This window comes from Salmo salar, chromosome 03 (assembly GCF_965601325.2).
Source record: "Salmo salar chromosome 03, fSalSal1, whole genome shotgun sequence".
NCBI lineage: Eukaryota > Metazoa > Chordata > Actinopteri > Salmoniformes > Salmonidae > Salmo > Salmo salar.
In genome coordinates this window covers 17,416,069-17,439,537 of record NC_138293.1, presented here as the reverse complement: position 1 = coordinate 17,439,537, position 23,469 = coordinate 17,416,069, and the positions used below count along the sequence as shown (strand labels likewise).

Here is a 23,469-nt window from a genome sequence, read left to right as displayed (position 1 = left end):
TGCAAAAGGTTGTGTTTGTCCCATATCTGTGTGTGTTTGTGAGAATACCCACCTCCATGCCATGGATCTGGGTCTGTTGGGTGATCTGCTGGTTGACCTGTTGGAGCTCAATCTTCAGATGCTCTCTGTCCTGAGCTGGCATAGGCAGCCTGAGAGAGGGGAGAAGAGACCCAAGCCATCAGAGTTACTGATACATAACGCATTAATAGATGGATGGGTGCAGTGATGAGAGTGTTTGGTCGTACTTTTCACTGAAGTGTCCCTGAGAGGAGGAGCCAGTCTGGTGGGAGGGGTAGGAGGCGCTGCCCCAGCCTCCGTGCTGCCCATAGGAGAACTCTGCTGTGGGCGGACAACGACAAGTTAACCACCAAATCCTATGTCTTAAACACGATTTCCACTCGGTCATATTCATTTGTCCAATATGCTCATTTACTAAAGTCTTCTGTTGCGACCTCTAATGAGCTCAACCCAGATGACAGATTGATCAAAGTAAAGTTGTAAATAAATTGATTGGTCTCCCTACCGGCCATGTGCTTGGGTCCCTGGGCGGAGGCCATGGCCTGCACGGGGCCTGTCGTCTGGTAGCCTGTCTTGGAGGTGCGTGAGATGGCCCCGAAGCGCGACACGGTGGGCTGGGGGCCGAAGGGGATGATGGGGTCGTCGTCTTTTACCTCCGCCCCCCGCCTGGCCTGGGCCTCCATGGAGGGCTCCCCCCGTAGACCTTTACCATCCACATTCTACAGGGGCAGAATTTACAAGTGTCATTTAGCAGGCCTCTAATTTAGTCAGTAAGAGTAGCAGGCCCTCAATTGAACAATAATTGAACAGTCATTCTACAGATAGATGGGGGGAGAAAAATAATGGTATGGATGTGTGGGGGGACATTTAGCAGACATTCATCCAGAGTGAAATACAATAATGACAAAATGGACAGAACAACTAGCCATTTAACAGATGCTCTCACGCAGAGCGAATCAGAAAAACGAATAAGGGAGAGACAGGGGGAGGGAAGATGGTGAAGGAGGAAAAGACAGGAAGAGAGAAAGAATGAGAAGAAAAAGGGATGGTAGAAGGGCCGAAAGAAAGCTAAAATCCTCCCAATCAAGGACATTTTCAACACTGTTCCTGTGATAACTGAACCAGTAATACTTTCAGAAACTCACTAAGACACACCGCCACTATTCCAGCTGTCACTCACCATCATCTCCATGGCACCGGGCACCATGATGTCTTTGGGCTTGGCGTCCTTGGTGACAATATAGGAGCCGATAGTGTCACAGGACCAGGGAGAATACTGGCCCGCGTAGTCCGGCTCCCTGCACTTCCCAAAGGCTTTGGAGCTTTCCTCCCCATACTACGGAGGCAGACACAGGTTTGTTAGTAAGTTACTCGTGCTAACAACACTGTGCAGCAACGCTAACAACACTGTGCAGCAACGCTAACAACACTGTGCAGCAACGCTAACAACACTGTGCAGCAACGCTAACAACACTGTGCAGCAACGCTAACAACACTGTGCAGCAACGCTAACAACACTGTGCAGCAACGCTAACAACACTGTGCAGCAACGCTAACAACACTGTATAGCAACGCTAACAACACTGTGCAGCAACGCTAACAACACTGTGCAGCAACGCTAACAACACTGTGCAGCAACGCTAACAATACTGTATAGCAACGCTAACAACACTGTGCAGCAACGCTAACAATACTGTATAGCAACGCTAACAACACTGTACAGCAACGCTAACAATACTGTGCAGCAACGCTAACAATACTGTACAGCAACGCTAACAATACTGTATAGCAACGCTAACAACACTGTACAGCAACGCTAACAATACTGTGCAGCAACGCTAACAATACTGTACAGCAACGCTAACAACACTGTGCAGCAACGCTAACAATACTGTATAGCAACGCTAACAACACTGTACAGCAACGCTAACAATACTGTGCAGCAACGCTAACAATACTGTACAGCAACGCTAACAACACTGTGCAGCAACGCTAACAATACTGTATAGCAACGCTAACTTGGAAACAACTTGAACGTGCTAAAAGGCATTTTAGAAAAAAGTGTCATACAGGGCAGAATAATATAAAATAGTATATTTTTTGTGAAACAGGGTCGTCGCTAGATAAATGAGTGTCATAGCTAAAACAGCATCAAAAGCCCTGTTTTGTAAATGTTATAAAATGATTCTAGTTTCACTTCCCAATTAGATAATGTCACGACATTAATCCTCCCAGTTGGGAGTTTGGAAGGCTTACACTTATCAACAGTAACAGTTTGTTTTTGGTCTTTACCACGCAGAGCTCTGACTCTTTAATGTAGGGGTTCGCAAACTTTTTGGGCTGGGGACCCATTTTGTGATAGCAAATTTATCAGGGACCTCTCACAATCAGAACACAACTCGAGTGCAATAAAAATAGTCTACAAGGAGTTGTACTATGACGTCTGCAGTGCATGGCTGGACAAACCAAGTGTATTGACAGAGGATAGAACATTTAAAAAGGCCTCTTGGCATCAGAGAGAAAATGTTGCAGTTTTCAAGATAATTCCCAACAATTCTACAAATGTTTTCATGAGATATTTTTTGTTGTTGCAGCTTTAAAGCTAATATCCTGTAATTATACACTTTTTGCCACGAGGTAGAGAGAAAACTTTGCCGTTTTAAAGCTTAAAATACAGTGTATTTATGCAAAATAGTTTTGGGGAATAGTTTAAAGTGGAAAAAGTGATAATTGGTGGAGTACTGTGGATACCAATATCCCTGGTAGCCTCCCAGGCCCATGTTGCCCAGGGTTAAGAACATAGATTGTTGATTCATAATATTACATTGTATTACACACTTTAAACTTATTCCATGGATTCCTTGGCCAAATGTCACTTAAGATTTGGTTAGTGATATAGTATATTTTTCAGATCTTGCCGCGGACCCCCTGCAGTACCGCCACAGACCTTTGGGTTACATTATGTAACCCCGGTTCTCTGAAGGAGATGAGGAAGACACCTCACTATGGGACACGCCCTCTTTTGTGGGTCATTGGTTGAAGCATTATTCAAATCATGCCCAACCAGAGGATTGTGGGTGTACACCCTGCATGTCTATATAACACTCTGCACTGCTCTGGTTTCCTCATTCTATGCCACTTCGCATGTCTATTTGGTTACTATCTGGTTACTAGCCCGTTAAGCAGCTTTCTTCTCAACTTAACTGTTCCTCTCGGTGTGGGTTACCACCCCACCACGGAGCATTGGGTGGCTTATTTAGTATTTTCAGGAATTCTGCTATCATCAGCTTCACTTTATCGAGTGAAGTTACCTCAGTTTGTTAGCAGCACCTTTTGTCGTCGGCTAGCTACAGTACACCTGTTGCCTGGCCTACACACAACTGGTGTTGTTAGCTAGCTAGCTCCACTGCTTTAGCATCCCGCTAATAGCAGGTTCCCACAAATCTTTGCTACTTCTACCCAGGGTCTGTAGCTTTCTGTCAGTACCCATCGTGTTTTAGCAAGCAACCTCTGGGCTAAACGGCCGTATGGTTTGTTTGGCTAGCACGAACGGTGCTTTTTCTTCAGTGTGTTACCCAGCATTGAAGCACCATCCCTTTAAAATTCCCCCGTAAAAGATAACCCAGCCGTGAGTGCTACCTCGAGTTAGTTGGTTTACACACCGTCCCATAGTGAGATGTCGGACCGAGTCGACTGAAAGAGAACCCACTTTGAGAACCCCTGCTTTAATGTGTTGATCCTGAGTGACCTAAGTTGTGTGTGTTGGTCTTACCTCTGGGGGGTAGTCACTAGGGAAGGCATGGGGAAGGGTGGGGGAGGCAGCGAAGGGTGGTGGGGAGATGACCTTCCTCTCTTCTAGTTGGGCCATCAGCTCCTTGCGGCGGTGGTGCAGGTAGTCCAGGCTGGGCTGGGAGGAGCGTCTGTACTGCTCCTAGATAACACACCACAGGACACAGTTTATCAGACATGTTGAGGTGTATATGGGGTGTGGTGGATGTTGAGGTGTATATGGGGTGTGGTGGATGTTGAGGTGTATATGGGGTGTGGTGGATGTTGAGGTGTATATGGGGTGTGGTGGATGTTGAGGTGTATATGGGGTGTGGTGGATGTTGAGGTGTATATGGGGTGTGGTGGATGTTGAGGTGTATATGGGGTGTGGTGGATGTTGAGGTGTATATGGGGTGTGGTGGATGTTGAGGGGTATGAGGGGTGGAGTGTAGCGGATGTTGAGGTGTATATGGGGTGTGGTGGATGTTGAGGGGTATATGGGGTGTAGTGGATGTTGAGGGGTATATGGGGTGTAGCGGATGTTGAGGGGTATATGGGGTGTGGCGGATGTTGAGGGGTATATGGGGTGTGGCGGATGTTGAGGGGTATATGGGGTGTAGCGGATGTTGAGGGGTATATGGGGTGTAGCGGATGTTGAGGTGTATATGGGGTGTAGCGGATGTTGAGGGGTATATGGGGTGTAGCGGATGTTGAGGGGTATATGGGGTGTAGTGGATGTTGAGGAGCATAATACTCAGTATTTCCATAATGACACTAAACTACCAGCATCTTAATGATTAGTACCACGCATATAAAAATGCATACTATCATTAAAACGATTAAATATATCAGACTTCTGGTTAACTAACGAGACAAGTGTAAATCTCAAGGAAGCTGCAGCTCACAAGACAACAACTACATAGTAGTCAGTCAGTGTATATGTTCACCAACGGTCACCAACCTCCATCCTGGAGTGTTACAGGGCGCGCTAACACACCCCGACTCAACTGATCAACTGCTCATCAAGACTTTAGACAGGTTGAATAGGGTTTTACTGTTGGCCTGAACCAAAAGTCTACATACCTGGGTTGCTGACCACAGACGTACACACAGAGAAATATGACAGATTGTGGAGAAACCAAACTCACCCTGACGTTGGACCTCATAGATTGGGGCTGGGCCCCAGTTGGGTAGTATCCTTCTGGGGGGTACCTCTCCCTGGTCACCTGCTCCTGGTGGTAGAGGTGGTTAGGGGGCACGTCCAGGGGAGCAGGGCTCATCCGCACCATGTCGTCCCTCTGCGAGGGGTATGGCTGGGGGCCAGGGTAAGGGCCGTGGCGGCCCCGGGTGTCATAGTGGGGAAGGTAGGAGTAGGGGGGGGTGGAGTGGGGAGCTGGGTAAGGGCGCTCGGGAGGGCCATAGCCAGGATAGCGGTCCTGGTAGGGGGGTCCAGCAGGCTCGCTGGGGGTAGGGAGGCTTCGGATGTAGCGCTGGGTGGAGTACTGGGGGGGCTGCTGGTAGGGGTATCCTGGAGGACACGTTGACATGTTGATTTTCTTTACACGTTTTAGGTTCATATCGGTAATTCAGCAAAATCATAGGTTCAAAACACATTTTCTATTGACAGAGCTGAAATCAGTTGCTGGGAAATAATAAAACAGAAAATGTTCGCCCTCAAATAAAATAAATGAAATGCACTACAGCAAACAAACAAACATTTGAACAACATAAAACATTTAATCAACGTTCAGCCTCACCTTGGGGGTACTGCGAAGGCTCGTACTGGGAGGCGGAGGGCAGTGGGCGTGAGTCGGAGTAGTACATGTCAGGCAGCTGCTGGGGGTACATCTGAGGCCCCCGGGGCATCACACCTACGGGAATCTGTTTGGGCATGGGGTCCCCTGGCACCCTGGGGTGGCCCATGGCAAGGGGGGGCTGGAGGAACCCTTGTTTGGGCCCCGAATCCAGACTGAGGAAAGAAAAACAGAGTTCTGAATAATGCTACAAGTTTTTGCATCAATGTAAAAAGAAAAGTGCCAGATTTTATAGCTAAAACTGGGTGGGTTTCCCACTTACGAGTCAGGGGGCGATCCCGGGGAGCTGCTGCTCCCGCCGTCCATCTTGGGCTTGCACAACAGGTCGTAGGTCACGGCGTCCGTGCCGCGGGTGATGAGCTGGGGCATGGGGTGTCCAGCCGAGCCGTTGGTAAGGGGCGAGGGTTTCCGGGTTACCCCCATGTCCAGAGGGAGACAGTCATCCGACAGCAGGCCGGATGAGCCAGGGAGGCGAGCCGCCAAACGCTTGTTCATCTTACGGTACCTACGAACATAAAGTTATCCTTGTGACCTGAGTGGCCTGCTATAAACGTAAAACACAGTAGTTATATAGTGGCTATAAAAACAGAAGTCATCCTACTGTAGATAAAAAAATAGTTGACTCTACACCAACGGAATAGGTTTTAAAACAGTGGCCTACTAAGCAATAACTCCATAGACTATAAACTAAGAATGAGGTTATCTGAGCAAAATACGATTTGGGTACATTGATGCAAATGGAAAAGAGAGCAGAGTTTGTGGCATTTTTTATTGTTTTATTTAACCTTCACTTAACTAGGCAAGTCAGTTAAGAACAAATTCTTATTTTACAATGATGGCCTACCAAAAGGCCCCGGGATTAAAAATATATAAATAAATACAATATAAATAGGACAAAACACACACTACAACAAGAGAGACAACACTACATAAAGAGAGACCTAAGACGACAACATAGCAAGGCAGCAACACATGACAACACAGCATGGTAGCAACACAACATGGCAGCAGCACAAAACATGGTACAAACATTATTGGGCACAGACAACAGCAAAGGGCAAGAAGGTAGAGACAACAATACATCACACAAAGAAGCCACAAGTGTCAGTAAGTGTCCATGACTGAGTCTTTTTATTTCAATTCAAAGGGTGCTGGTTGTGAGATGTGGATATTTATATAATACAAATATAAACGCAACATTGAACAACTTCAAATATTTTACAGAGTTCCAGTTCATAGAAGGAAATCAGTCATTCAAATATATTACTTAGGCCCTAATCTATGGATTTGCCATGGCTGGCAGGGGCGTAGCCATGGGTGGGCCTGGGAGGGCACTGGGGAGCTAGGCCAAGCCAATCAGAATGAGTTTTTCCCCACAAAAGGGCTTTATTACAGACAGAAATATTCCTCAGCATCCCCCCTCCACCTCCTCAGACAACCCCGCAGGTGAAGAAGCCGGATGTGGAGGTCCTGGGTTGGCATGGTTACATGTGGTCTGGTTGGATGTCTTGCCAAATTCTCTAAAACAACGTTGGAGGCGGCTTATAGTAGAGAAATGAACATTAAATTCTCTGGCAACAGCTCTGTAAAACATTCCTCCAGTCAGCATGCCAATTGCAGGTTCCCTCAACTTGAGACATCTGTGGCATTATGTTGTGTGACAGAACTGCACATTTTAGAGTGGCTTTTATTGTCCCCAGCACAAGTTGCACCTGTGTAATGACCATGCCATTTAATCAGCTTCTTGATATTCCACACCTGTCAGGTGGATGGATTATCTTTGCAAAGGAGAAATGCCAGGATGTAAACAAATTTTAGCAAAAAATTGCGCCGGGGCCTCCCACTATCTATTCTGGTTAGAGCCAGTTTGCGCAGTACTGTGAAGGGAGTAGTACACAGCGTTGTACGAGATCTTCAGTTTCTTGGCAATTTCTCGCATTCAATAGCCTTTATTTCTCAGAACAAGAATAGACTGACGAGTTTCAGAAGAAAGTTCTTTGTTTCTGGCCATTTTGAGCCTGTAATCGAACCAACAAATGCTGATGCTCCAGATACTCAACTAGTCTAAAGAAGGCCAGTTTTATTGCTTCTTTAATCAGCACAACAGTTTTCAGCTGCGCTAACATAATTGCAAAAGGGTTTTCTAATAATTAATTAGCATTTTAAAATGATAAACTTGGATTAGCTAACTGGAACACAGGAGTGATGGTTGCTGATAATGGGCCTCTGTACGCCTATGCAGATATTCCATAACAATCAGCCATTTCCAGCTACAATAGTCATTTGCAACATTAACAATGTCTACACTGTAGTTCTGATACATTCAATGTTATTTTAATGGACAAACAATGTGCTTTTCTTTCAAAAACAAGGACATTTCTAAGTGACTCCAAACTTTTGAACGGTAGTGTATATATAATATATATTTCTGAAGATGGAGGGGGGACTTACTTCTCCAGCTCCTCCTGAGAGTGGGCGAAGGTACAGCTGGCTCCTCGGGGACAGCCCCCCTTCTGCTTCATGTCCCGACACATGTACGTCTTGTATTTACTGTGCTGGGGAGGCTAGAGACAGAAAAACATATCCAATAGAATAATAGTGTCATTTTTAAGTGCAACATTCCAAATATCTGGAACAGTATTCATAAAACGTCTCAAAGTAGGAGTGCTGATCCAGGATCAGTTTAGCCTTTTATTTAGATCATAATTAATAAGGTTACATGGACAGGATGACGCAGTATGAATACGGGCCCTGATCAGTGACAATGAGCCAGATTGAGAGACGGACCTGTTGAGGGTCGGCGCCCTTCTTGCTGTGGTTCTGGATGAAGTCCACAAGGCCGTGGACCACCGTCTTCACCGCCACCAGACCCTTCTCCAGCTGCTCCCACGTGGGAGGGGGGGCGTCTAGAGAGCCAGAGGGTAGGGGAGATATGAGTAAATACTTGACATGAAGGAGTATAAGAAACATTATAATAGTGATGCTGATAACTTGGACATCTGGGACTGTTGTCAGCAATAACAATAAGATTACAATATAAATTATTGAAAAAGGCATTGCACGCAAAGTACTAAACCAAACAAATAGTCTTCACACCCTCTCTTTCATACATAGGCTATTGCTTAAAGGGCTCTTAAAGGCCCAGTGCAGTCAAATACTGGATTTTCTTTTATATACCGTACTGTTATATACAGTACTAGTCAAAGTTTGGACACACCTACTCATTCCAAGGGTTTTCCTTTATTTGTACTATTTTCTACATTGTAGAAAAATAGTGAAGACATCAAAACTATGAACTAACACATATAGAATCATGTAGTAACCAAAAAAGGATTAAACAAATCAAAACATATTTTATATTTCAGATTCTTCAAAGTAGTCACCCTTTGCCTTGATGACAGCTTTACACACTCTTGGCATTCTCTCAACCAGCAACATGAGGTAGTCAACTGGAATGCATTTCAATTAACAGGTGTGCCTTGTTAAAAGTTAATATTTGTGGAATTTCTTTCCTTTTCAATACGTTTTAGCCAATCAGTTGTGTTGTGAGGTAGGGGTGGTATACAGAAGATAGCTTGGTAAAAGACCAAATCCATATTACGGCAAGAACAACTCAAATAAGCAAAGAGAAACAACAGTCCATCATCACTAAGACATCAATGTGGAAAATGTCAAGAACTTTGAAAGTTTCGTCAAGTGCAGTCGCAAAAACCATCAAGCGCTATGATGAAACTGGCTCTCATGAGTACCGCCACAGGAAAGGAAGACCCAGAGTTACCCCTGTTACAGAGGATATGTTCATTAGAGTTATCAGCCTCAGAAATTAGAGCCCAAATAAATTCTTTACAGAGTTCAAGTAACAGACAAATCTTAACATCAACTGTTCAGAGGAGACTGCGTGAATCAGGCCTTCATGGTCGAGCTGCTGCAAAGAAACCACTACTAAAGGACACCAATAAGAAGAGCAGCCAACAAATGCTCAGCATATGTGGGAACTCCTTCAAGACTGTAGGAAAAACATTCCAGGTGAAACTGGTTGAGAGAATGCCAAGAGTGTGCAAAGTTGTCATCAAGGCAAAGGATGGCTACTTTGAAGAGTCTCAAATATAAAATACATTTTGATTTGTTTAACACTTTTTTGGTTAATACATGATTCCATATGTGTTATTTCATAGTTTTGATGTCTTGACTATTATTCTACAATGTAGAAAATAGTAAAAATAAAGCAAAACCCTTGAATGAGTAGGTGTGTGACACACACACACAATAATAACACTGTGAAATAGTGGAAAATGATGATAATGCCCTTTTAGTGTAAGAGTGGTTTGGTGGCATAGTGTTTTGGCCTGCCGAGTGACATCACCAGGCAGTAAATTATTTAATAGACCAATAAGAAAGAGAGTTAATACTCGGGCCCAGAGTCAAATATTTGCATATTATTAGTAGATTTGGATAGAAAACACTCTGACGTTTCTAAAACTGTTTGAATGATGTCTGTGAGTATAACAGAACTCATATGGCAGGCAAAAACCTGAGAAAAATCCAACCAGGAAGTGGGAAATCTGACAATTGTAGTTCTTCTTTTGAATCCCTATCCAAACTACAGTGTCTGTGGGGTCACGTTGCACTTCCTAAGGCTTCCATTGGCTGTCAACAGCCTTTAGAAACGTGTTTCATCCTTCTCCTGTTACTGGGCAGAAAATAGGAGCTCAGTCAATGAGTGGACTGCCTATGGACAAAGGACTTGGTGATGCGCGAGCCCGCCAGCACGCCCCTCCTTTTTCTTCGTGAATGAATACGCTATTGTCCGGTTGGAATATTATCAACGTTTTATGTTAAAAAGACCCTAAGGATTGATTGTAAACAACGTTTGACATGTTTCTACGAATGGTAATGGAACTATTTGACTTTGTCTCTGGTACTGCGCTCGCGCGTTATGCCTTTGGATAGTGATCTGAACGCACGAACAAAGCGGAGGTATTTGGACATAAATATGAAGTATTTCGAACAAAACAAACATTTCTTGTGGAAGTAGGAGTCCTCGGAGTGCATTCTGACGAAGATCAGCAAAGGTAAGAGAATATTTATAATACTAATTCAGGGTTTTGTTGATGCCAGAACTTGGCAGGTAGCTGTATAGCTTGCTTCGATGGCTGAGCTATGTACTCAGAATATTGAACAATGTGCTTTCTCCGTAAGGTTATTTTGAAATCTGACAAAGCGGTTGCGTCAAGGAGTAGTGTATCTATAATTCTTTCAATAACTGTTGTAAATTTGATCAGTGTTTATGATGAGTATTTTTGTAAATTAATGTGCATATTCACCGCAAGTTTTGGTGGGAATACATTTTCTGAACATCACGCGCCAATGTAAAATATTTTTGGATATAAATATGAACTTTATCGAGCAAAACATACATGTATTATATAACATGAAGTCCTATGAGTGCCATCTGATGAAGATCATCAAAGGTTAGTGAATATTTTAGCTGTACTTTTGGTTTTTGTGATGCATGTCCTTGCTTGGAAAATGGCTGTGTGGTTTTTCTTGTGAAGTTTATGTCCTAACATAATCTAATTTTATGCTTTCGCCGTAAAGCCTTTTTGAAATCGGACAATGTGGTTAGATTAACGAGAGTCTTATCTTTAAAATGGTGTAAAATAGTTGATTTTGAGAAAATTTAATTATGAGATTATTGCTGTTTTGTATTTCCCGCCATGCTATTTCACTGGCTGTTGAATAGTGTGTCCCACCAAAAGTCCTTAAATGAAATGGTCCAATACTGAAAGATTGTAATGACATATAGGTCAAAATCCATGGGTGAGATGAGTCTTAAGGGCCAGTGAGTTATGCCTATTTGAATCAGTCTGATAACACAACTAACAAACACACCCAACCTGTTCTACACTGATTGATTGATTCTTGACCACTTAACCTCTATGGGCTAGGTGGGACGCTAGCGTGCCACACGTGGTGCACTCCATCAACAGCAGGTGCATTTCAAGCGCGGCAAATTTGAATCCAAATAAATGTCAAAATTCAAATTTTTCAAACATACAACTATTTTACACCCTTTGAAAGATAAACATCTCCTTAATCTAACCACGTTTTACGATTTCAAAAAGGTTTTACGGCGAAAGCATAAATTTAGAGTATGTTAGGACAGTACATTTACAAGAGTTGTGTGTAATGTTTTGTCAAGTCAAAGACAGGGTCACCAAAACCATAAAACCAGCTAAAATGATGCACTAACCTTTTACAATCTCCATCAGATGACACTCCTAGGACATTATGTTAGACAATGCATGCATTTTTAGTTCTATCAAGTTCATATTTATATCCAAAAACAGCGTTTTACTATGGCATTGATGTTGAGGAAATCGTTTCCCTCCAATAACCGGCAGTCAAGTCAGCGTCACAAATTAAATAATTAAAATTAGAAAACATTGGTAAAATATTATATTGTCATTTAAAGAATTATAGATTTACATCTCTTGAACGCAATCAACTTGCCAGATTTAAAAATAACCTTACTGGGAAATCACACTTTGCAATAATCTGAGCACTGCGCCCAGAAAAATACGCGTTGCGATACAGACTAGACGTCATGTTGGGGAGATCTAAAATCGAAAATACTATGTAAATAATCCATTACCTTTGATTCTCTTCATCAGATGTCACTTCCAGGTATCACAGGTCCATAACGAATGTAGTTTTGTTCAAAAAAGCTCATCATTTATGTCCAAAAATCTCTGTCTTGTTAGCACATGATCTAAGCCAGCCGGACTTCTCGTCATGAACGAGGGGAAAAAATATATTTACGTTCGTTCAAACATGTCAAACGTTGTATAGCATAAATCATTAGGGCCTTTTTTAACCAGAACATGAATAATATTCAAGGTGGACGAATGCATACTCTTTTATAACGTATTGGAACGAGGGTACCCAACATGAACTCGCGCGCCAGGTGTCTAATGGGACATCATCGTTCCATGGCTCTTGTTCGGTCAGATCTCCCTCCAGAAGACTCAAAACACTTTGTAAAGGCTGGTGACATCTAGTGGAAGCAATAGGAAGTGCCAAAATATTCCTCAGCCCCTGTGTTTTTCAATGGGATAGGTTTAAAGGCAATACAACACATCAGGTATCCACTTCCTGTCAGAAAATGTCTCAGGGTTTTGCCTGCCAAATGAGTTCTGTTATACTCACAGACACCATTCAAACAGTTTTAGAAAATTTAGGGTGTTTTCTATCCATATATAATAAGTATATGCATATTCTAGTTACTGGGTAGGATTAGTAACCAGATTAAATCGGGTACATTTTTTTTATCCAGACGTGCAAATGCTGCCCCCTAGCCCTAACAGGTTTTAACTAGTGGAAAGTACTGGGCAGCATTTAATTCCAGAAAGTTAGAGAAAGCTCCCTCCCCTCTGTCTGTGTTCCCTGCCCTTCACTGATCTGATGGGGCTGAAAAGGGGAAAGCAAAAGTTCCTGGTACTGCTTTCATCCATTTTAGCCCTATCAGTTCCATAATGGGAACACAGAAAAAGGGAGGTTGAGGGAGGTGGCAACATTTGGGAATGGAATACAACCCCAGTATGTCTGGTCTGAATTCTATTTTCAGTTGTATTCATTGTTGAAGGTAGAATAAGAATGTAGGTGTTGAGTATGCGTGTCTGTGTCTCTCTCACCGGGGCTAGGGTCGATGTTGGCCAGTAGTTCCAGGTGTGGTCGGAGCTGGTTAAGGTTGGCGGGGTCGCCCGTCCTCTGCAAGGCGATGGTCAGCTCCTGAACGCTCTGGGCAAACGACGCTGGCGTTTGCAACTGGAGGGACACAGGATGGGAAAGGGTTAACGTAAATCCTATCAGCATCTGAGTGCCTGAACCTGGATCTTCTACCACTTTGTGTGGATATGATCATTCCTGTCCTCCTTGATCCTATTAGCATTGGTTGAAATAATATGTTTTCTACTGCGACAGAGTGCTGCTCCTTTAGTGGAAGCTCAGTACAATGTCTCTTATGTGTTTTCATGTGTGTCATACAGACAAATTCAAACTGATAAGCAGATGTTTACATGAGTTAACGTGGGATTTTTGTGAATGTGTGTCTGAATAAGTAATGGACACACACACACACACACACACACACACACACACACACACACACACACACACACACACACACACACACACACACACACACACACACACACACACCTTGTTGATACTGAACCACACAGGAGGTTGGTGACACCTTAATTGGGGAGAATGGGCTCGTGGTAATGACTGGAGCGGAATAGGTGGAATGGTATCAAATACGTCAAACACATGGTTTCCAGGTGTTTGATGCCATTCCATTTGCGCCGATCCAGCCATTATGAGCCGTCCTCCCCTCAGCAGCCTCCTGTGTAATTAACAATACGACGTACATCAGGGATCATCAACTAGATTCAGGGCGGGCAGATTTGTTTCTTGAGCGGATGGTCGGGGGCTGGAACATAATTACAACTAATTTGTAGACTGCAAATTGACCGCAAGAAGCCCAAACAGATATAATATTTCACTAAAACATAATAATTTCAAACATTGCTTACATTTGTATACGATCACAAATATCTCTCTTATGTGTGGGAATTCTTAGGAAAATATTTCATTTTTTGGCTCAGAAAACCTGGGGGGCAAAATAAAAATCAACCGTGGGACGCCAATTGGGGAACCCTGACGTACATGACAACTTCTAGGACCAGTAACACACACCTTGTCGATGATGGACTGCATGTGGGACTTGTGGGACTGGTCCCCATAGAGCAGGGAGGACCACTGGTCGGGAGCGATGCGGAGGCCGCCCTCCATGGCGATCTGCACAATCTGGGAGTCGTGTTCGCGCCGCAGTGCCTCATACGTCCTGAACTCCTCTTTCAGCTGCATCAGGGACGAGTCCTCGTCGCGCTTCGTCACCTATGCAGCCGTGGAGAGAGGGAGGGGTACATTAAGGTACCGTTTCTCTAAATGGTGGGTCAGGATCAGGTGGTTGGTTGCAGCTGGTCCAGAAAGATTTTGGGAGGTCATGGCACAAAAACGTTTGGGAACCACAAGGCCTTTGCTGGGTCATGTTCACCGAAGCAAACATTTACAAACGCTGAGCAACGGAAAACAGAAATCTGTGCTTCTTGTTGGGCAAGTTCAGTCAGTAGCTCCTAGTTTCCGTCCGGTTTCCTGTTTGGTGCCTAGTGAACACGACCCAGACCCAGGGTCTGCGTTTCTGTATGTCATACAGGTAGTCAGACATACCTTGAAGCAGGAGGCCCTGTAGAGGAGCTGCACCACGTGGCCTATGCTGGTCTTGGAGGCCTGGGGGAAGCGTGGCTCTAACCTCTGGACCACAAAAAGCACTAGAACCTTCCTGGACAGGGCCAAGCCATCCTCCAGAGCCAGCAGCACCAGCTTCAGAGCCTCCTCCTGCATGGCTGGGAGGGAGAAGGAAGCAGGTGGATTATTAGACCACAAATACACACATCAATTCAGACAGTTATGCAAGTTAGACAACATATACAAACACTTACACTAGTAAATGTCATTGGATAACACAGCGTTTCTCAAAACTCACCTTGTGGACCCCCAAACATCTCACAATTTTGTTGTAGATCTGAACTAGCAGTGATTTAACTAGTCAAGGGCTTGAGGATTAGATCACTAGTTGAATCAGGTCTGATAGCTATGGAATAGATCAAATGGAACAGTTGGGGTTCTCCAAGGAGAGGTTTGAGAAACTCTGTTATAGTCAGGGCGGGTGCGTGTGTGTAACTTCCTCTCATCTTACCTGGGCCCAAGAACTGGCAGCCCCGGGCCCGGACGGCGGCCCACAAGTTGGATGACAATTGCTGGGGGTTCTGGTGCTGTAGGATGAGCTCTGTGACCGTGCGCTCCCCCAGAGACCTGGCTGCCCTCATGGCCCGCACCCGGCCCTCCTCCTCCACCAGCTGACAGTGGACCAGGGTCACCAGCTTCCTCTGCATGGGCCGACTCAGCATGCTCTGGGCTGTGCTGCTTAGACCCACCCCTGGGGAGAGAAGGACGGAGGGGGGAGAGAGGGAGACAGACACACACCATTGAGAGTGGCATTGTCATCATTGTCCAAAGTCAGAGTTAGTTCATTTTTGTGTGGTGTGTATGTTACCTCTGTTGTTGCTGAGGGGTTTGAGGTAGAGGGCCAGCTCCTCTACACACTGCCTAGCCTCCTCATAGTGCAGCGAGTCCTCTGGACTGGTGATCAAGGCCACCGGCTGAACCTTGGGAACCTGGAGGTAGGACACAGAGGCATAATGGTATATTAATATAGGAAATTAAAACACGCATCACCTGTAATAGGATGATGAGCTGGTAAACGTGTCACTGGGTTAATTTACAGTCAAATGATTGAACAAATAACTTTATTATTAGTTTATAATATAATTAGGTTACTTAATAATCAATAGTTATGTGTTGGAGCATTGAGCATGCAGTCCCTAAATTCACTAGCATTTCTTTCAAGGTGCTTGAGTGATTGTTAACATAAGATAATTGGGCTTTGTGACTGTGTTTACTCATGTTTGATCAATCACTCCGTGGTGTATGTCTGTCTGTCTCATCCAACTTGTGACATGTGACATGGAAGTGACATGGAATTAAAATGGCCTAAAATAGCACTAACATCCACAGGAATGCCACAGGCCACCCACACAGTATGGTTGCTCAATAAAAGTGTTGGATCATATGTATAACTTATAAAAAGGTAGAGAATTATGAGGTGTGGTGTGATAACCATCAATTATACAAACATTTCAAACAGCATACCCAATATAGCCACTAGTCCACCCACCCATAGATTGCTCTGAATGGGAATAAGCTGGTCTGGGGTAGGCAAGTCCAGGTAGTCCCTCCTGTTTCAGTTCATGTTATTGGGTGCATAAGGAACACAACCCAATTTGAATAATTGTAATTCAAATGGGCACAGACATTTTGCCTGGCTAACCAGACTCCATGCTCTGGCCAAATGAGACGCAACGCCCGCGGACGGTTTTCTCCAAAATGAGTCTGGATCCGAGTACCTCGCTGACCCTTCACCAAATGCGAACACATCCGGGGCTGTCTGATTGGTCCAGAAAGCCGATGGGTTGGGCCAGAGCCAGAACACTTGGGTAAAGCAGCAGTTTGAAAATGTGTCATTGACGTTGACACTCTGATTGGTTAGAGACGATACAAATCGCTGACTGCTTTGTACAATAGCTCTTGTCACAACAAACGACTTCAATGATGACAGTCTCAGACTAAATTATGTAGCAAAAGACAGAGGAGCAGAATAATAATAATAACAGTGTGAGTCATCAGGCTAACACTCACTGAGCAGAGAAAATGTGACCGTGCCCACCTCACAGCTATAATACCATTATGACACTAGGGTTGAGTAGTACACAGATTTTCATACTGTTCCTGTACCATACCGGGGTATAGAGGATTACCAGCAGCGCAAGGAGCGCTATTTCATTCCAAACATATTAAAAAAAAAGTTGTTTTACACACAAAACTAATTTAGGGAGCAGGGATCTTGATCCAGGAGGGGATTGCTTGTCTCTGATGTAAACAAGAAGCTTGGTCTTGCAAGCTAGCGACTTAGCTAGCAAGTTAGCAAACCAAACGCATAGCTGGAGCCCTGAGCTGACAATTTATTTGGCACATTTTAGATAGTTAACTTAGTTATAAGCAGTGGCGTAGCACAGAATTCCCCTCCAGGCACAAGGCATATGCGATACACCGCCCAAGTGTAATTGACATACTTGGCTGGCTACGTGTTGAAGCTTGTCAAGTCTAATCAAATTTCATCATCACAGCTTCTCACTTTTTAAAGAGGGAAAAAGTCAGTAGAAAGTGTGTCTTAGCAGAACGCCTGGCAACTTCACAGATGAACGTTGCATCAAATTCCACGCCAAACCCTTCTGGGCAATGTCCTCTCACAACAAAATTATCGATCCCATAACTGGCAGACTACCGTGTCATTACAACGCCAACAAAACCCATCCAATAAAGAATACATGGCATGTTAACAATCTTTAGTTTTGGCAAGTCGGTTAGGACATCTACTTTGTGCAGGACACAAGTCATTTTTCCAACAATTGTTTACAGACAGATTATTTCACTTTAAATCGGGCAAATCGGCGTCCAAAAATACCGATTTCTGATTGTTATGAAAACTTGAAATCGGCCCTAATTAATCGGCCATTCCGATTAATCGGTCGACCTCTAATAATGACCATCCTTATGTTTGGAGGAAAAAGAGGGAGGCTTGCAAGCCGAAGAACACCATCCCAACCGTGAAGCACGGGGGTGGCAGCATCATGTTGTGGGGGTGCATTGCTGCAGGAGGGACTGGTGCACTTCACAATATAGATGGCATCAAGAGGTAGGAAAATTATGTGGATATATTGAAGCAACATCTCTCAAGGCATCAGTTAGTAAGTTAAAGCTTGGTCGCAAATGGGTCTTCCAAATGGACAACGATCCCAAGCATACTTCCAAAGTTGTGGCAAAATGGCTCAAGGACAACAACGTCAAGGTATTGGAGTGGCCTAAAGAAAATCTGTGGGCAGAACTGAAAAAGTGTGTGCGAGCAAGAAGGCCTACAAAGCTGAATCAGTTACACCAGCTCTGTCAGGAGGAATGGGCCAAAATTCACCTAACTTACTGTGGGAAGCTTGTGGAAGGCTACCCGAAACGTTTTACCTAAGTTAAACAATTTAAAGGCAATGCTACCAAATACTAATTGAGTGTATGTCAACTTCTGACCCACTGGGAATGTGATGAAAGAAATAAAAGCTGAAATAAATCATTCTCTACCATTATTCTGACATTTCACATTGTTAAAATGAGGTGGTGATCCTAACTGACCTAAGACAGGGAATTTATTACTAGGATTAAATGTCAGGAATTGTGAAAAACTGAGTTAAAATGTATTTGGCTAAGGTCTATGTAAACTTCCGACTTCAACTGTATATATACACACACAGTATAAAGTTTGTACACACCTCTCATTCAAGGCTTTTTCTTTACTTTAACTATTTTCTACATTGTAATATAATAGTGAAGACACCAAAACTATGAAATAGACATACGGAATCATGAAGTAACCAAAAAAGTGTTAAATAAAAATATATATTTTATATTTGAGATTCTCCAAAGTTGCCACCCTTTGCCTTGATGACAGCTTTGCACACTTGGCATTCTCTCAACCAGCTTCATGAGGTAGTCACCTGGAATGCATTTCAATTAACAGGTGTGCCTTGTTATAAGATAATTTGTGGATCTTCTTTCCTTCTTAATGCATTTGAGCCAATCAGTTGTGTATACAGAAGATATCCCTATTTGGTAAAAGACCAAGTCCATTTTATGGCAAGAACAGCTCAAAAAAACAAAGAGAAACAGCGTGAAGGTCAGTCAATCCGGAATTTTCAAGAACTTTGAAAATGCAGTTGCAAAACCCATCAAGCGCTATGATGAAACTGGCTTTCATGAGGAACGCCACAGGAAAGGAAGACCCTGCTGCAGAGGATAAGTTAATTCGAGTTACCAGCCTCAGAAATTACAGCCCAAATAAATGCTTCAGTTCAAGTAACAGACACATCTCAACATCAACTGTGTGAATCAGGCATTCATAGTTGAATTGCTGCAAAGGAACTACTACTAAAGGACACCAATAATAAGAAGAGACTTGCTTGGGCCAAGAAACACAAGCAATGGACATTAGACCAGTGGAAAGCTGACTTTTGGTCTGACGAGTCCAAATTTGAGATTTTCCGTTCCAACCGCCGTGTCTTTGAGACACACAGAGTAGGTGAACGGATGATCTCTGCATGTGTGGTTCCCACCGTGAAGCATGGAGGAGGAGGTGTGATGGTGTGGGTGTGCTTTTCTGACACTGTCAGTGATTTATTTAGAATTCAAGGCACACTTTACCAGCACGGCTACGACAGCATTCTGCAGCGATACGCCATCCCATCTGGTTTGCGCTTTGTGGGACTATCATTTGTTTTTCAACAGGACAATAACCCAACAGACCACCAGGCTGTGTAAGGGCTTTTGAGATGGTTGGGGATGAGTTAGACCGCAGTGTGAAGGAAAAGCAGCCAACAAGTGCTCAGCATATGTGGGAACTCCTTCAAGACTGTTGGAAAAGTATTCCTCATGAAGCTGGTTGAGATAATGCCAAGAATGTGCAAAGCTGTCATCAAGGCAAAGGGTGGCTACTTTTTTGGTTACTACATGATTCCATGTGTTATTTCATAGTTTTGATGTCTTCACTATTTTTCTACAATGTAGAAAATAGTAAAAACAAAGAAAAACCCTGGAATGAGTAGGTGTGTCCCAACGTTTGACTGGTACTATACACACACACACACACACACACACACACACACACACACACACACACACACACACACACACACACACACACACACACACACACACACACACACACACACACACCGTTCAAAAGTTTGGTGTCACTTAGAAATGTCCTTGTTTTTGAAAGAAAAGGACATTGTTTGTCCATTAAAATAACATACAATTGATCAGAAATACAGCGTAGACATTGTTAATGTTGTAAATGACTTGTTGCTGGAAATTTTTTATGGAATATCTACATAGGCATACAGAGGCCCATTATCAGCAACCATCACTCCTGTGTTCCAATGGCACGTTGTGTTAGCTAATCCAAGTTTATCATTTTAAAAGGCTAATTGCTCATTAGAAAACCCTTTTGCAATTATGTTAGCACAGCTGAAAACTGTTGTGCTCATTAAAGCAATAAAACGGGCCTTCTTTAGACTAGTTGAGTATCTGGAGCATCAGCATTTGTGGGTTCGATTACAGGCTCAAAATGGCCAGAAACAAAGAACTTTCTTCTGAAACTCGTCAGTCTAGTCTTATTCTGAGAAATGAAGGATATTCCATGCGAGAAATTGCCAAGAAACTGAAGATCTCGTACAACGCTGTGTACTACTCCCTTCACAGAACTGCAAACTGGCTCTAACCAGAATAGAAAGAGGAGCGGGAGGCCCCGGTGCACAACTGAGCAAGAGGACAAGTACATTAATTAGATTGTCTAGTTTGAGAAACAGATGCCTCACAAGTCCTCAACTGGCAGCTTCATTAAATAGTACCCGCAAAACACCAGTCTCAACGTCAACAGTGAAGAGGTGACTCCGGGATGCTGGCCTTGTAGGCAGAGTTCCTCTGTCCAGTGTCTGTTCTTTTGCCCATCTCAGTCTTTTCTTTTTATTGACCAGTCTGAGATATGGCTTTTTCTTTGCAACTTTGCCTAGAAGGCCAGCATCCCATTTGTGCTCTGTTGTTAACCACCATCCTGTATCCCTAACTCTAGAGACCCTGACAACCTATCTAAAATCAAAACACTGATGGGTAAAGAACAGATTCTAAACGGATTGAGCCACTCCCCTCCACCGGGTCTCAAGACTCACCTGTCCCCCCACAAGCTGCAGTAGGGCTGTGTTTACCGGCAGCTGCTCGATGTCGGTGGCGATGGCTGTCTGGTCAAAGGGGCAGGCTTTGCGGTGTAGCTTGTTCAGGCACATCTTGCAGACGGTGTGGCCACAGCCCAGTGAGATGGGCCGCCGCACCGTCTCCTCGAACGTCTGCGTGCAGATGGGACACAGCAGGAACTCCGTCCATTGTGGGGCTTGCACAGGCATCACTGGACAGTTTTTTTACAAAGAAAAAAATATATGGAAGATTCCACTGGAATCAAGATTTTTCTTCAGAACTTAATTGTTCTTCAAACGTTGTCACACATCGTGGATGCGCATCATGTCGCCTGACAAATCCTGAAAGAGAGAAGGAATACAATCATTGTGGGTTAATAGCCTGTGGATAATATTGACACAGTGACTCATGCACAATGACATTAGCTGAGCCAATTACCTTGATACATCAGGGGTGTATTCACTAGGAAGCAAACAGAAACTAACGGGGAGGGACCCACCTGAATTTGTCCAATAGAAACTCTAACTGTTTGAATTTTGGACTAATAATTACACCCCAGATGACCCAAAATAACATTGTTTCCTATAATGGCTGGCAACAAATTGCATACCTACAGGCCACATAATATAAACAGCCCAAGCTACAGGAGCTGATAGTGGATCTAATTGATCTTCTTGGCACAGGTCAAGCAAGCAATGTTACATTTAGCTACAACAATAAAATAACGTTAAATAAAACCATTGGCCAGTCAGTTATTTTCGTTAGATTGTCAACGTTACTGTCAGTTAACTAATTGGCTTTATAATATATATATATATATATATATATATAAAACCCAGGGTCGTTACTAATATATATAATATATATATATATATATATATATATTATTTGTATTATTATTATTAAAATAATACCAGGCACAATATGATAGCTAACTTAAAATGTACGTCTATAGTCAATAAGATATGCTGGTTAGCTGCACCAGGTGAATGAGTTCAACGCCCTTACAAATTCAAAACGGTTAGCTAAAAAGACAATCCACCAGCAAGCTGAATAACGTCAGTTCAATGCCCTTACAAATTCAAAACGGTTAGCTAAAAAGACAATCCACCGGCAAGCTGAATAACGTTAGTTAGCATGATCACCATCCAGTGTCGGCTTTAACCAACTATCTGATTACATCTGTTCTAGATGGTTCAATAATTTTCAGAGAGCCAGGAAATTCAGTCTTCAGATAAATAATAAATGGCTGGCAACTCATGGCCAAATAACAGAACAAAACAACGACTGGCATTGTTAGCCTATGGCCTGGCAAGTAGTAGACAAAGAGGAGGCGTAGCTAGTTACTACTGTTTGTGCTTGAGGTAACTTAACGTTAGCTAGCTATGCTGCGCAGAATGATCTAGCTAACAGTTTTAGCTAACAATTTGATCATGCAGGATATAGCTACATCAATATATATTGTTTTTTATTTAAAATAACAATTAGCTAGTTAAACACGCAACGTTACATTATCATCACATAACGGCTAGTTACCTGGCAAGTAGCTACATATTTGGTGTTAAATTCGAGCGTAAATTAACGTTACTTTAGCTAGCTAACGTTAGATAACTGGCTAGCTAAGTTACTAGGTAAACAACGTTAGCGATGGGACATTATGTTAGCAGTTAGCTAGTTAAGGTTAGATGGTTTCATGACTGACACGGAAACAACAAATGTACTAAACTTACGAATGTACTTAAAGCTAGCTCATTATATAACTAGTTACATTAGTTACAAGTACAACAAATGACTAGCTGCAAGGGAATCGTTCAAGCTAACCAACCAGAATTGCATGTGGCAATATCTAATATTTTGTATCTAACTAGCTATTTAGTTTTGGTATTTAGCTCGTGTTTTAGACGTCTACTTAACTCAACATCAATTATTTAACTAGCTAACGTTAGCTACTAATGGTGTGGCAATCAAATCGCTAAACCAGGTTGCAGAATGTTGGCAAATAAATTGCAGCTAGCCAGCTAACGTACTGCTACGTACTTAGCGAGCTGTCTGGGACGCTAATGCTAGCTCTCAGTTATGCTAGCTGGCATTAGTACGCTAGGCTAGCTCAGAAACTAGGCGTCCAAAATAAATAGCTACTTAATTAAATATGCCTTTGTTAACTGTTCATAACATTTTTCGATTACATGCACAAGTTACTCACTCATTCCAAAACACTTGGAAGATTTATGTCTTTAGGAAAATATTGCGTTATTAAATCGGTCGCCATATCGACTGTGCAGCTTGGCTGCTGCCGAAGTTTGAGACCAGTTCGAGGGTGTTAACTGGGGTG

The 23,469-nt window shown here is 43.2% G+C and overlaps 1 protein-coding gene across 2 annotated transcripts in view; it reads right to left on the bottom strand.

Annotated features, from left to right (window-relative positions):
• rc3h1b (ring finger and CCCH-type domains 1b) overlaps positions 1 to 23,464 on the bottom strand; it is a 30,331-nt gene extending 6,867 nt beyond the window's left edge. Inside the window, exons 1-17 of one of the 2 annotated variants that reach the window (XM_014190147.3) lie at positions 23,341 to 23,464; positions 21,116 to 21,478; positions 15,781 to 15,901; positions 15,424 to 15,663; positions 14,895 to 15,070; positions 14,361 to 14,561; positions 13,295 to 13,427; positions 8,388 to 8,506; positions 8,052 to 8,164; positions 5,863 to 6,105; positions 5,544 to 5,755; positions 4,935 to 5,314; positions 3,791 to 3,949; positions 1,199 to 1,354; positions 524 to 737; positions 246 to 339; positions 53 to 149 (exon numbers count right to left, since the gene is read on the bottom strand). In XM_014190147.3, the coding sequence (XP_014045622.1) occupies positions 53 to 149; positions 246 to 339; positions 524 to 737; positions 1,199 to 1,354; positions 3,791 to 3,949; positions 4,935 to 5,314; positions 5,544 to 5,755; positions 5,863 to 6,105; positions 8,052 to 8,164; positions 8,388 to 8,506; positions 13,295 to 13,427; positions 14,361 to 14,561; positions 14,895 to 15,070; positions 15,424 to 15,663; positions 15,781 to 15,901; positions 21,116 to 21,346 (2,889 nt within the window). In that variant the 5' untranslated portion in view covers positions 21,347 to 21,478; positions 23,341 to 23,464. The remainder of the gene's footprint in view (positions 1 to 52; positions 150 to 245; positions 340 to 523; positions 738 to 1,198; positions 1,355 to 3,790; positions 3,950 to 4,934; positions 5,315 to 5,543; positions 5,756 to 5,862; positions 6,106 to 8,051; positions 8,165 to 8,387; positions 8,507 to 13,294; positions 13,428 to 14,360; positions 14,562 to 14,894; positions 15,071 to 15,423; positions 15,664 to 15,780; positions 15,902 to 21,115; positions 21,479 to 23,340) is intronic. The other variant, XM_014190150.3, reaches the window with a different exon arrangement.
• Positions 23,465 to 23,469: the final 5 nt, after the last annotated feature.